The 14,015-nt window shown below is 41.5% G+C and overlaps 3 protein-coding genes across 4 annotated transcripts; 1 reads left to right on the plus strand and 2 right to left on the minus strand.

The window, feature by feature from the left end:
• The first annotated feature begins 920 nt into the window (after window positions 1-920).
• Window positions 921-1,558, plus strand: LOC106741417 (ADP-ribosylation factor-like protein 16). The gene is made up of 2 exons (XM_014613427.1): window positions 921-1,127; window positions 1,216-1,558. Exons 1-2 carry the CDS (start codon window positions 921-923, stop codon window positions 1,534-1,536), a joined length of 528 nt encoding a protein of 175 aa, XP_014468913.1. The 3' UTR covers window positions 1,537-1,558.
• Window positions 1,559-1,576: 18 nt separating this feature from the next.
• On the minus strand, window positions 1,577-6,389 carry LOC106741416 (DNA damage-binding protein 1). Its single transcript, XM_014613426.1, has 5 exons — window positions 6,239-6,389; window positions 6,014-6,162; window positions 2,876-5,601; window positions 2,379-2,775; window positions 1,577-2,143 (listed from the first exon to the last, which is right to left on the minus strand). The coding sequence occupies exons 1-5, from the start codon at window positions 6,306-6,308 to the stop codon at window positions 2,060-2,062; spliced, it is 3,426 nt and encodes a 1,141-aa protein (XP_014468912.1). The 5' UTR covers window positions 6,309-6,389; the 3' UTR covers window positions 1,577-2,059.
• Window positions 6,390-7,520: 1,131 nt separating this feature from the next.
• On the minus strand, window positions 7,521-10,970 carry LOC106741517 (protein HEXIM). Of its 2 annotated transcripts, XM_014613634.1 has the most exons (3): window positions 10,861-10,970; window positions 10,584-10,773; window positions 7,521-9,260 (listed from the first exon to the last, which is right to left on the minus strand). In XM_014613634.1, the coding sequence occupies exons 2-3, from the start codon at window positions 10,770-10,772 to the stop codon at window positions 8,247-8,249; spliced, it is 1,203 nt and encodes a 400-aa protein (XP_014469120.1). In that variant the 5' UTR covers window position 10,773; window positions 10,861-10,970; the 3' UTR covers window positions 7,521-8,246. The 2 variants fall into 2 exon arrangements, with proteins under 2 accessions (XP_014469120.1, XP_014469121.1); XM_014613635.1 differs by having other exon boundaries at window positions 10,584-10,951.
• Window positions 10,971-14,015: the final 3,045 nt, after the last annotated feature.

Here is a 14,015-nt window from a genome sequence, read left to right on the forward strand (position 1 = left end):
ATTTAGAATTTAAAACGAAAAGATTATTTTATTCAATTCTATGTTATGTATGTTATTTCTGTATACTAGACGAATGACACTTCATGCATGCTATTTGTTCAAGAAATTGAAAAATGTACAGCGTTAGGAGATTACTGCCATTATATAGATTGTAATTCGACATCGACCCTCTATTGCGTTAAATTTCCTCGAGTTTTCAATTCAAGTATGACGAAAGAGGGTTTTTGTTAGAAAACTAATTTTTTTTATAGAGCAGCAGAAATCGTTATCGTTTCGTTAGTCAAAATTATTCAATAGAAAGTTAAAATTATAAGTGCAATTTGAATAATATATTTTTCGCACCTAATAACAAATGTATATGATGTTCATACCTATACACCTTGTAAATGTAAATATAATTAATTTGTAACGAGAGAACTCACGATAATCTCCCCATACTGTATTAATTTCTTGAAGTGACGAGCTACAATTCACGCTAAAATTTTTATGAAAAACACATTAATTATGGCATACAGTCGCAAAATGTGTCGTGAAAAAATATTCTTTAGAATGTATGTGAAAAAAAAAAAGATAGAAAAGTTTGTAATCCAGATTGTTTTCTCTGATTTTGATAGCATCCAATGTTTAATAAATATAGAACTTGTGATACAAAATCATCGTGTGTCACCGATTACAAAAGAACCGTTAGATTTGTAGATTCAACGTATTTTTGACAACGGTACGTCTTAACTATCGTTTCGTTTCAATGTTGGTAGGGATGCGTCATTCAGGCGACGAGTTTTGTTAAATCAATATTTGCCCGCAGTCGTGTAAGTCCCGAGAAAATGCGGCATATGTTAGCTGCACTATCCACGAACACGTTTTAGATACAAAATCAATATAATACAATATAATCGATTAGTTTTTAAACACATAAAGCAATGTGTCTGTGCCTCGGACCGTTTAAATCGGGCAAAACTCTCCTCATGAAAAGTCTCCAAGGGGACGACATCGACGACGCGACTCACACTGTGCCCACCAATGGGATAAATTTGTTTACCGTAAGAAACGCTACCGGTGAATTCGATATGATAATTAAAGAAATCGGAGGTAACATGGCACCTATATGGAAGCATTACTTCGACAAGGTAAATGAGACAAGAAGATCGCCCCGAGGCGAAATAAACGAACTACCACGCATAATTTCGCGTAATGTTGCGAAACTTATTTCGCCAGATTCACAAGATCATCTACGTAGTGGACACCAGCAATCTCTGCCAAATAAGCGCGGCGGGCGTGTTACTTTATTCTTTTCTCGTGGAGCCGAGATTGCGAAATGTCAAGGTAGCGCTCATCCTGAACAAGATGGACGTTTCGTATCGTCAAATGAGGAACGAGGCTCTGCTGATGTTGCAATACGCGCGTTTACAAAGAGAGGTGACGCAGAGGATCACTGTGTTAGAGACCAGCGGAATGACTGGCCAGGGCGTGGAGGATTTGCGCAGTTGGTTATTCGACCCTGACACGCTTAAGGCCGCTCTCAATGCCAACAAATGATTATCGCCGCGATTGTCGTTGCGAATGACGAGAAAGAACGTTACCTCAAAATGGATAATTCCTTTTATTTACACTCAATCTTACAAAGATATAAAGGTACTACAAATGCGAGCACGTTTTGAAGTTAATTTATAAGCGGATCTTGCCCCCTCCCCCCACTGCATCTTCTACATCACATGCACAAATCCTAAAAAAATACGGCTTACGGCACGGGTGCTAAGTAACGGTGCGGCGGAGATGCGCGTAAAGGGTATGCTAATTTTGCTGCGCTTTCAATATTGCTAACGATACCGCGTTATATTCAGATATATATATGAAAGAACCTCTTGAGAGAGAGAGAGAGAGAGAGAGAGAGAGAGAGAGAGAGAGAAACTTACGTCACGAATATTATTCTCACATACCACTGATAACAAAAAGACAACTGTATAAACACTTTCGTTCCTCATTTCTATCCTCTTCTGGTATATCCTCGCAAACTTTTCACAGGTTTGAAGTACCGCTTATCTATGGGATATACGTTGGTTTAGTGTATCCTCGTAAGATCCTCGACCACTTTTACAAGATCATCCACTGTCGCTTCTTTCTTCATACCACTGCCGTCATCGATCTGTGGAAAAGATACAACAAGATGGATCGAGACTCACACTTAAATTAAGCCTAAGATGTTAACCCAGCGCGCATACACACGCTTAAGAGGCTGCATACAATATTTGAATTTTCCTGCCGAGCACATTATTGACTTCAATATGTCCTCTTTCGAAGGATGACGATTCTTCGATACTTTTATTTACACACATCACAGGAAGCCCCCCAAGAAACAACAACACATGTGATCGAATTACCATAAGGCCCATCGCAACTTCCGCCATCTTGTCGTGGTTCAAATCGAGAAAGCTTTCTATCAGATCGCCGTCTATAAACCCCTCACACTGCTCGATCTTGAGTTCCGTGTTGAAACTTCTCCAGAAATTGTGTTCTATCTTGCCTACGCTCTTGATCACGCTGTTCAGTCGTTCCTCGAGGTTGCGTAGGAACTCGTAAAAGGCGAACGGTATCTGCGTGACCAAGCCGATAGCGCCGCTGACGGTCCCAAACAGTACGCAACCCAGAGTAGGCGTGCTCGATTCCCCCAGATTCTGCATCACCAACGAGCCATGCCGAAAAACATTGACCATGTCACCCAGGTGAAACTGACCTACTTCCTGCATCTGCTGCCTCTCGTCCTCGGAAGTCGCGGCGCTGGAAAGAGAGCAGTTTCCATTGACATCCAAAGCTTACCGAGAATTTTTCGCATAATAATTTGTAAGTTTCTTTCTATTTTTATACACCGGGGACATACCTGTCCTTCTGACACACGAAGAGATTGAAGCAATTTTCGGCGCCTAAGAAAGTATCGTCGTCCAGTATCTCGATGGACGTCATCCAATTGGGATTGTAATCTCTGGCTATCTCCTCGAAACTACCCTCCATGGTTTTATACTGCAGGAGCGTTAAAGATCTCATGAGGTCACCGACCAAGACGAAGTCACCTTTGGTCTTCAAGTAAAGCGCTATAATGTTATTGAAGTGACTACATTCGAGTCTGAGCTCCTTCTCGGCGGTCCACTCGAACAGGCGTACGGTGCTGTTAATGCTCGCCAGGAGTTTCCCGTTGAATTCAACCAAAGAATAACACGAGCCCTTTATTTCCTTCTCCGCGACCTGCGTGAGTTTACCGTCGCTCCAGTGGTACAACAATATCCTGCCCATCTTCGGCTCGGTCTCGTCCGGATTGATGAGCGCAGTCCCGACCACGAAATAGGAGGTGGGATCTTCCCCTAGCCTCGTCGAGATCAATGATAGCGCGTACTCGGTGGGCATCAGAGTATGCGCGTGCAGGACCTCGAAGGTGTGCTGGTCGATAATGAGAAGATTGTGAACCTCGATCTCCTGGCCAACTTCGCTGGCCGTATGCCCGCTGGGCTTGTTGTGCGACGTGATGTGGCTGCTGCTGGACGTGGAGGCCGCCTGGGTGGACGCTGAATGTCTCACGACGCTCACGCCGTTGCTTTCCTGAACGTCGACGCGCATCGTGATCACACCGAAGGTCTGGGAACTCTCTTGATAGGCGATTCTTCGCGGTGACTCTCCGAGCGGCACGGTCCTTATGTGCAGCTTCTGGATCTCGTCGATCGTACCGATAGTGACGGTGCTGTCGGTCGCCAACGCCAGACTGTCGGGATAAGATTCCGCGTTCAGCGAGCACATGTGATTCACTTCCTTCAGATTGACATTGCTGAAGACGAGCTTGTGATTGGAGGAGTAAATAACGGTAGGTCTGTCCGAACACGCGAACACGTTCGTCGTGGACAAGGAGCGGAAGGTCCGCAGAACGGTAGGTTGAGTCCCCAGGGTGACTTTTTTCTTATCGGATAGTATGCCATTTTGTTTGTGCAAAGTGAAGTAATACATGCTACCGTCGCCCAGTGCGCAAAGCAAATACGTGTTACCCTCGAAGCAGGTCATCAGAATGGACCTGGGTATAATCTCCCCGCCGAGGAGCTCCTTATTGATCTCTTCCAGGCCGGGTAGAGTCAAGATACGGACTGATATGTCCGTCCACAGGCCCACAGCGACGATCTTGGCCTCGCTGATGCCGTCCAAGGGGGAAATATCCAGACACGCCACCTCGTGCTGCAGAGTGGCGAATCCCTTGGGCACGATTTGGTTGCATATGATCTCCATGTAAAACAGATCGTTACCCGTGGCGCAAAGGACCTGCGTGCCGTTGCAGGCTACCACGCTGATGGTTCGCTTATTTTCCGGCTCCCACTCCGAGACGACCACTTTGGTTTCGTGCGAGATCAATCTGGCGGACGTCGGGGTTATTTGAATAAAGAGATCGTTCGTGACGTTGCCCGTGTGGAACGTCTGCTCGTCAGCGACGAAGCCCGGTATGTCGGTCTCTTCGACCTCCTCGCCGTTCAGAGTCAGGATTCTGGTTTGTCCGACGAACGACAGCACCAGCGTATTGTCGAAATTCCCGCCGCCGACTTTCAGGGCCCACATGCCTTTGATCCCCGGTAAGTCGATACTCGCGTGCTCCTGGATACCTATGCCGTTCCTGATGATTCTCAGAGAGCCTTCTTTGAAGGCACCGGAACACGTGACCATCTGCCCCTGGCCTTGCCTCTCGAGATCCACCACGGCCATGTCGACGATAGGTGCGAGGTTAGTGAAGGTTTCCATCGGCACGCAGTAGGAGCCATTCTCGTCCGCCTTTGTTATTAATTTTATCAGCTGCGAATCACCGAGGCGGCTGCCGACAAATATCACGCCATTGTCCAAATAGGTTATACATTCGGGTATACTGATTTCGCCCAGCATCTCTACTTTTAAGTCCTTCACCACTTGTGTGCCGTCGGGCTTCTTCTCCTGCTCCAAGAATAACATAAACAAGTGGCCGGCCATGTCGCCCAGCAAGTATCTCAGCCCCTGATTATCCACTTTGGCGTAGCAAGTAATGGTGCTTTGCTTTATAATTGGAGGTACCACCGCAATATACGTCGTACCGTCATGATATAAAATACTCTCCTGTCCTATTATTATTGCACCACAGATAGGAGAGGGTACAGGAATGACCATCATAGCTTCTCGCTCTACGTTGTCCTGCCTCCATGGTATTTTAACAAACTCCTTGTCTCTCAAGGAAATCTCGTGTGTTTTCACGTGTCTACCGTTAATGTCCTGATGAATTAAAATTAAGGTGGGATTAGCGCATCCGTGTAGAAAATTGACATCCTGCACCTGCTGTTCGTCCATACGAATCGAAGACGCTTTGAGTTCCGGATTGTCTTTGTCCAACGGTATGATCTTAAAGAGACCATCGTACAATCTGAGACCGATTACTCGCGCTTTAGGATCGATTACTGCTTTAATTCCAGTTTCTGAAGCCTTTCCGATACGATCTGCGACATTGCCGTGTGCTTTTGTTATAATTTCTATATCTTCACCTTCGCCGATACATTCCAGAATCATAGCGTTGTACCGTGTTGTCAACAGAAACAGAAGGTCCTTTTTTTCATGCTGTAAAGATAAGTTAACAAATATTATCATGTAACTTAAACACAGCATAGCTTGAGCATATCTTTGACCTAGTAATTTAGAACAATGATATATCATAGATATGTTCACATGTAAACTTTAACAATAGATTCTGTATATAAGTTATTTTGAATTGTACATAATCATTTTTTGCGAGACATCTTTGAGAAAATTGGTCGTCGGTTGTCTGGGATATCCATATAATGCATCAGAGATGATAAATACAATTGAAAGATATTAAGATCTAATTGACAGAAACTGCTGAAAATTGAAGTAATATTGCCTCTTTCTGTGATCGGAGATAAGGAAACTATGTAAACAGAACGTGTATCTAAATATAAACTATATACAAGTTTCTGGCAAGCAGGCAGAGTCCAGTACAGCATAACCTTACCGGCGGTCTGAAAAATTTTACAACAGCTATTCTACCGTAGATCCCGACTTCCTTCAAGGGTCTTAGGCCTTCCGGCGTCACGAGATATATCTCCAAACGCACATTTTTGGCCAGTATCAGATTCAAATCCGTAGGTGATGTGAAATTACCTTGCAGAAATACGACAAAGCAATTATGCAGCAATATAACTTTCGCCTCATAATTATGCGAGATTTAATTACTTACCGGTCACGCAAGCATTGACAGCTGTCGGTTTGTGAGCCGTCACTACGTAATGATGGGACATTGCTTTCATAATATATTTCTCTGTACGACTGTAAATACCTCCGTTACCCCAATCACAAATTCTACCGAGCGCTGCCTCCGTGTTTTTCAATTTATCGCGCCATGAAGTTGGTCACAGTTCAACCCTATCAAGCCGCTCCGCAATGAGCGCTTTCAAGCTTGATATTCATGTATCGAGTCGAACACTTCAATTGACCAATCGGTCGTCGATAATATTTGAAATATATATTTGAATATTTCAAATAGAGAAATTTCTATTTTTCTCCTTTTAATCTACTAATATGTTTGGACTAATTTTCTGATAAACATTTCTCTCAATAAAATATGTTTTTCAAAGCTTTGGTTTAGAACATTTTTCCTTAAGAAATGTAACATTCTTCAAAATAATTAAAAAGAAACTATATACGAGTAATTTTTAGGAAATCAGGGAAAGATGGGTGTTTTACTTACAAAAATACGGCATTCCTATTCGCAGAAATGTGAAAGTATTCGAACACGAAACTTAAGATTTATTAAAAATCGGAAATGTAAAACATGTATCATATATATATCTTACACTTTTTCAGACCATAAACTAACATTTCGTCTTACTTTCTAAAACTATACAATTGTACAAAGATCGTAAAGTTTCTACGATATAGTGCATCACAATCTCATCGTGTTACATACACACATATACATATATATATATACATATACATATATATATATATATATAGCTTACTCCGCTAATATAATACTTCCAATATGTAAACAATTGTACCTTCCGTTTTATCTATGTACGTATGCACATAGGTTTCTGTTAGTTGATGGTCTGTAGACCGTCAATTTATAAACTCAGCATTCGTTACTGACAATGCGCAAAAAAAGAAGAGAGAAACTCAAGTTGAAAGACGCGATTAATTCGATCGTGGCAGAATACTAGGTATTAAAGAGGAGGGACAGAAGCGATGCACGAAATACGTATAATGATTGTGAATATAGACTTCGCCAAGCAGATAACAGAACAGTACAAACAGACGCGAAAGAGAGTAGGTTTCCTATGGAACATTAATTCTATATATATTTATCGTATCGTTACACATATATATATACGCGACACAGTCTTGAAAGAAAAAAAGGAGAATAGACCAGCTAATTGCAACGGGATATTAAAAGATAGCCTAATGAGATTTAGTAGTTATCGGGAGAAAGACTCGAATGTCACATAGTTGTAACAAAATTCATCGGAAAACGAGGTTTTTTTGCTATTGAGAGATACATAGAATCGTTATAGTAGCATATAGCATGGCTTCTAGTGGTAGCTCCACAATCAAATGCTCGGTCATTACCGTCTCGTAAGGTTGACAATCTCTCCATTCGGGTGCCCGTTGACACACACACGCACACACACACAATCCACCGCTGACAATTCAATTTACATCAATATCTTCATTCTCAGCGTTTAGCGACCGCCGAATGGAAAGATCTTGAAGGAGGGGCGCGGTTCAACTGACAGTCATCAATTAAATGATCAATGATTATTATCGCCTGTGTGAGATTAATAAAGATTATATTTTCAAATACAATTTTTTTTCACTCATGATGGCTTTAGAATATCCCCACTAGTGGGCAATCAATCATTACATCTTCTAAACGCAGTCGGTAACTTCCGAGCTTTATGTATACTCGTTTGCAAAACGGTTCGAACACTGTCTTCTGCATGCACTTCGAGACGCATATCCGACATATCCAATGAGAGAACCTATCGTGTGAAAATTAATCAAAAGCAAATTCTCCCTCGTTACGAAATATTTGTCAAAACACGGCGGAAGCCTAAAATATTAGAAAAAATTCTCCCGTTGGACGTCGACTTCCGAAATTTGGGAAACGCATGTTCGAACCCTTCTACAAATGAGGGTACGATATCGAACACGACACATGTGATGAAATCCTGTTCAGAATCTACTTAGGTGGGGAAACTTTTGGTTTCGCTCATAGTCGCATGACCGTTGGAGAGATTGGTGGGTGTCGTGCATGCTCGGGGACTGCCGTCGCTCTGACCGGTACCGCAACTGTCTTCCTTACTATCCGCTTTGCAATTATTATCTAGCCTAGAGTTGTTGTAAGCATTCTTAGGGGACGTCCCGGGACTCGAGAGAGAGCAACTGCATCTACTCTTGTTGCTATTACTAGAACTGTCGCTGTCGCTTTCGCTGTCGACGCTCGACTCCGAGCTGCTGGCGCGTAATATTTTTTTCGTGCGCAACACCTCGTTCTCTCGTCTTAACTGCTCGTTTTGCTGCAACAGGTCATCGATCCGTTGCTGACACAGCTTCAGCTTCTTGGCTGTCTCCGAATCAGTCGTCTTATTTTCCGCGTCCCTTTCCTCCATCTGATGGAAATTCTTACCGCGTTGCCGCAATACGTCCATTCTAGTCTCTAACTGCAAATATTCCTGTATCAGCTGGGACTTTGACAGATTGCTCAACCTCTCCGCGTGAAGATCTTCGTACGCATTCGAGAATTCCTTCGTTAAGAATTCCTCCTCGTCTTCCGGAGATGAGTAAAAGTAATCCTCATCAGAATCAACGCTAAAACTTGAATCGCGAGTACGCGGCGGCGCCGGTGGCTTCTGAAACATGGCAGGTACCTCCAACGACGCAGCTTCCGATAATTTTTGCTCGAGATCAGGTAGATCACTGTGATCGTCCATGAGAAATTGTGTGGTATTGTACGGAGCCGGTGGCTGTGTTCTACCAGTTTTTACAATTCGTCCGATGTATCTACTGCGCATATGTTGCTGGCAAGATAACTGCTGCTTCGAATATGGCTTCAACTTCCTATGTTTGGGTTTACCCCTGCGAGTTCTTCTTTTCTTCGCTGCGATGTCCACACCATCTTCGTGTTGACCACCATCTTGATCACCACTACCGCTACCACTCTCTAGTCTTCCATAGGTATTCGCAAGTGATTTCAGATGCTGTAAAACAATAAAAGTATATCATGGAATAAATTCGCCAAATACCTTTACAAGTACACTATTTTAAACTCTCTCTATTCACAATACATCATACTTACCCATGAGATAAAAGCCTATATTATTTAACAATTAATATTATAATATATAGCATCTCTTTAATTTATTAACTTAATAAAGAGATACTATAATGATTGATAAGTCCTGGGCCATCATTCAGATAGAATTAGAAGGACCAATTGCAGAATTCGTGTTCGAAAGAAAGGAGAGGAAAACATATTTGGCACTTAGTTAACACGTTCCCTGCCAGACCGTTTTTACACAACTTTCAATTCTCATACAGCAGAAACGATATTGTGGGGAAACTTGACGAATGTGTTATAATTATTTTATATGAATGTAGGTGATAAGACAATTCATTTTACTGTATTTTGCCCCTTAATGACAAAAACATCAGTTGGCATAGGGATAGACATGTACCAAAAATTGGACACGTGGCAGGAAATGTGTTAACTGATGTAATATTGCCGTAATATTATATCATCACACATATAATGCTGTAATATTGTCTATATTATTTAACAATTAGTGTTGTAACATATAGAATCTCTTTAATTTATTAATTTAATAAAGAGACACTATAGTGGTCGATAGGTCCTGGACCATCATTCAGATAGAACTAGAAGGACCATGATATAATATTAGATCTGTTCGTTTACGCTGTACCGCTGAACTAGTGCAATAAGCTGAAGTGAGAAAACATATACTTGTCTCGCTTCAACTTATTGCATTAGTTCAGCGGTGCAGCGCAAACAAACAGACCTATTGCTTCATCTTGCAATTCATGGAAAGTATGCACACACATATAAACAGAAATTTTCGTACATTCTACTCCCCTAGTCTTTATGATTCAACTGTAGAAATTAAAGTGTTTCTTTAAAGAGAGAGATGCCAGATAAGTGGTAAGAAGATTCAACTCCATACATGTTATGCATTTTTTTTTGAATGAAGTAAATATTAGTTAAGTGTCTAAAGTTAAGTAAGAATATATTCCATGTGAAAAATATCAATAAAAATAAAATTTATCTTATTTCTGGCATACATTTGATTTTTTCCAACACATTGACGCACGTGTCTTTCATTTAGCGATTTTTCTTCCCGCTGTGTTGCAGGTGCCTCTATTCATCGGTTTTGGAATTACGAATAATCAACGCCACATGCATCTCACTTGGCAGGGTAATTAGCGATCAGCGAGATTCCGCGCGCAACGCGTCACGTCGAATATAACGCGGGTATAATCACGTGTAAAATCACAGGGGTCCTTACAACGTTCTTCAAGTTGTTCGCGTCGGAGCAGACCAAGTTGTTCGTGTTTCCGCCGACAGATCGCGGGAGCAGCTTCGGGACTGGAAGCGATGACGCCGCAGGCATCGGCTCCGCTTTTACGCCCATCGTGTCACCATCAATGCCGCCCGACACTTTCTCCGTCGTCCTTTCCGGCCTATGAATCTCCATACTTGCGATATCAAGCAAAATCCGTCAATTTGCGATGGCACAAGCGCGTATCACCGTTAGAAAGTCCCTCTCGTGCACCGATACTCACCGCCGCGGCACTATGAACCATACGCCCGTACCGTAAACAGCGACTGAATCGCCATGTTTGATCGCCGTCCGTGATTCCGTGCGATATCGAGGCGCTCGCGCTGACGTATCGTGTCCCTACCCTCGTCTCTTTACCCCTACCCCTCCCCACCCTCTGCCACTAACCTTGTCGCGCAACGCGCGCGCCCCACCATTTCGTTCTCTCGAAACCGCGTGGCAACCCTACTCTCTCGCGCTCGATCGCGCACCACGTTGAATCGCATTTGTACCGAATTATTTACGATTAACACAATTTACATAATTATTGATGTTTGCGATACGTTTAATTTGCATAATTCGCCAGATAACGAATATTTGCAGTTCGTATAATAATTCGCCTGATCCGGCGCGCGCCGCGCGTACGACGCCCGGATGGCCCGTGTGACGCGATGAGAACAAAAACACACGCCATATGCCGATATTGTCGTGTTTTTACAAAATATTACGAAAGACATTCCGAGCGGATCGCTTACGCGCTATTCGTAATAATATCGAATTCCGAAGAGAGACACCTCGGTCTCGATTTCAAGACTTGGGCGATAGATCTTTCGCTCCTCAAGGTAGATACGTTCCATATGAGAGAAATTATATTTATTTAACAATTAGTGTTGTAACATATAGAATCTCTTTAATTTATTAACTTAATAAAGAGACACTATAGTGGTCGATAGGTCCTGGACCATCATTCAGATAGAACTAGAATTCTAGAATAGAACAACTTCGTTGTTAATCTTTTGTATTAAGTCGTTATTATAGGTATAGCACAATACATCGCGCTAATCGAGAGAGAGAAAGAGATAATGAAAGAGACAGAGAGAGAGAGAGAAGCGCGTATTATTTCATCGTCCTTGCACTCACGAATACGGAAGACGGCACACTTTTATGATGATGATCTGCTGTATTATTCATAGTAAAATGAGAATTAGCACGCAGTATCGAAGTGTAAACAACATCTGTTCTTGATCCGTCTTCTCTTGTCTCTCTTATAATTAAAACGAAGCAAAAGAATATGCGCGTACTCCCGCGTTTCAAGAGAAAGTTTGAAGAGAAATATTTATAATTTTCTCTCACATTCCGATAAACATCAGTGAATAGTAACATTGCGACAATATTATAATTTTCCCACTCAACAATGTAACTGTCATGTACAATGCGTATATTGTTGAATTAGAAATTATAATATTGATCTTTGATAGCGCAGAAATATTCTATAAATATTCTATGAATACTTTCTTTATGAATATTTGTACATTTATATAATATGCTAAATACACTGTTATATATATAAATAAATAAATAAATAAATAAATAAATAAATATATATATATATATATATATATATATATATGTATATATATTCATAATGTATTCTTAATATATTCAAATGATCTGCCATAAATTTTTTACAAATATGCATACTTTATCGAATGTTGTAGGCTGTGGAGGGAGGGGAGAGTCTTGGATCTAAGAGACAAAAGCAGTGTTGCGTGCGTACACGTGCAGATATCAATTTCCAATTAAGTATTACGTATGTCAATAGTGTATGTGAATATATGTAAGATCATATACTTCTTTTTCAATTAGCTCAATGTATCGCACATGTGTGCAGTAAATGAATTTCATGAACGTTCTAAGACCGTTCTCTTCTATTATGAATATACGAATCTCTCTGCCTACAATATTCTACGTGTATTTATAAAATATCTGATTCAGATATTCTAGAATTAAGAACATTTATATTTTATAAGAATATTCATAGACTATCCTATGCTACCTGGGATATAATATTACTGTTAGCTGGTGTTTTCTGAAAATGAATAAAAACCTATCGGACCTCACAGTATGGTCAGTCACAAAAAGGTTACAACACTTTTTTTTCGATGAGTTTCGTACACATGTATACATTCAAGAAAAATATACGTAAGAAAATATATGTAGGAAAACGTATGTTCAGAGAATAACTGAGAAATAAATTTTCCTATTGAGATACGACGACCCCGAAACATGTCTAAAAAAAAATGTCGCGACTTTTTGTGACCATCGATTGACCATCGAATTAAAAATATATTGCCCACGAGTCAATATAGTGAAAAAATTATGAAAAAATTACAAATTGATTTACATTGCATTTACCAATCACAACCAAAATTTCGAAATAAATATACATACGCACATATTTCAATATTTACACACCTCTTTCTATTATCTGTGCATCTATATTAAGTCAACCGATGCATAAATATTGCATTGACAAGGAAAATTAAAAAAATATTTTCGTATCTGTGTATACACGCCTGTCACAACTTTGTTTCAAATCAACATTTATTATTTGGGCAGCGAAATAAGTATGAACAAACATAATTTCGCTCGAAAAATATTAAAATTTACGAGTGGTTCTCCTTCGATGCACCACTGAAAATACGGCACTTATGGGCAATGCGTCCTTAAAGATGCAGTTTGCCGTTCGATAGTTTCGCGCACGATAAGAAGATATCGCGGCGTAACGAGACTTCTATGACAATCGCGCGCGGTGATTGCTTCCCGATGGGCGATTGCGCAAGCAGAAAAAGTGTCGTTTACAAAATCGCAGCGGCTCGCTATTACGCGATGCCGCCGTACGGCGCTGGAGAGTCTCTCTCTCCCTCTCTCTTATCGTTCATTTCTGGCGTACTCTCAAATTGTCATTATGTTCGGTGACTCGGTGGGATGTTAATTGGCAGTTGGCAGAGTAAAAGAACGTCCATTACGGCGCAAAGCCGTCTATTAAATCGGAGTGCACGTTACGCGCCTGGCCGCATGTTATACTTCGCGTCACGTTATTCGATTGTTGTATTCGCGATTCGCGGGAAAACGACTTTCGCAACGCCAGCGGCGGCGGGGCGGCGACGGTGACGGCGGCCGTATACATCCTTCATTACAAAATGCAACTTCACGCCGGGTCATTGTACCCACTATCTCCCGTATAGATCGATGATTCGCCACCCCGACGGACGAACGCTCGAAAAACGGAATCGACCGCGAATTAAGAACAATGTGAGCTTCCCTCGCTGGACGGGGCAGGGGGAAGGGAGGCTCTCGAGGTGGGATTAACCGAGGCGACAAATGCGAAATTACGAT

The sequence above is a fragment of the Dinoponera quadriceps genome, unplaced genomic scaffold (genome assembly GCF_001313825.1).
Source record: "Dinoponera quadriceps isolate SergipeBrazil2010 unplaced genomic scaffold, ASM131382v1 scaffold405, whole genome shotgun sequence".
Classification (NCBI taxonomy): Eukaryota; Metazoa; Arthropoda; class Insecta; order Hymenoptera; family Formicidae; genus Dinoponera; species Dinoponera quadriceps.

Coding starts and splice junctions, on each gene's coding strand:
- LOC106741417 (XM_014613427.1), top strand. CDS start 921: ATGTGTCTGTGCCTCGGACCGTTTAAATCGGGCAAAACTCTCCTCATG. Junction 1,128..1,215: donor GGAAGCATTACTTCGACAAG/GTAAATGAGACA, acceptor TTATTTCGCCAG/ATTCACAAGATCATCTACGT.
- LOC106741416 (XM_014613426.1), bottom strand. CDS start 6,308: ATGAAAGCAATGTCCCATCATTACGTAGTGACGGCTCACAAACCGACA. Junction 2,776..2,875: donor TTCGTGTGTCAGAAGGACAG/GTATGTCCCCGG, acceptor CTCTCTTTCCAG/CGCCGCGACTTCCGAGGACG. Junction 2,144..2,378: donor AAGTTGCGATGGGCCTTATG/GTAATTCGATCA, acceptor TCTTTTCCACAG/ATCGATGACGGCAGTGGTAT.
- LOC106741517 (XM_014613634.1), bottom strand. CDS start 10,772: ATGGAGATTCATAGGCCGGAAAGGACGACGGAGAAAGTGTCGGGCGGC. Junction 9,261..10,583: donor CGAACAACTTGAAGAACGTT/GTAAGGACCCCT, acceptor ATTGTTTTACAG/CATCTGAAATCACTTGCGAA.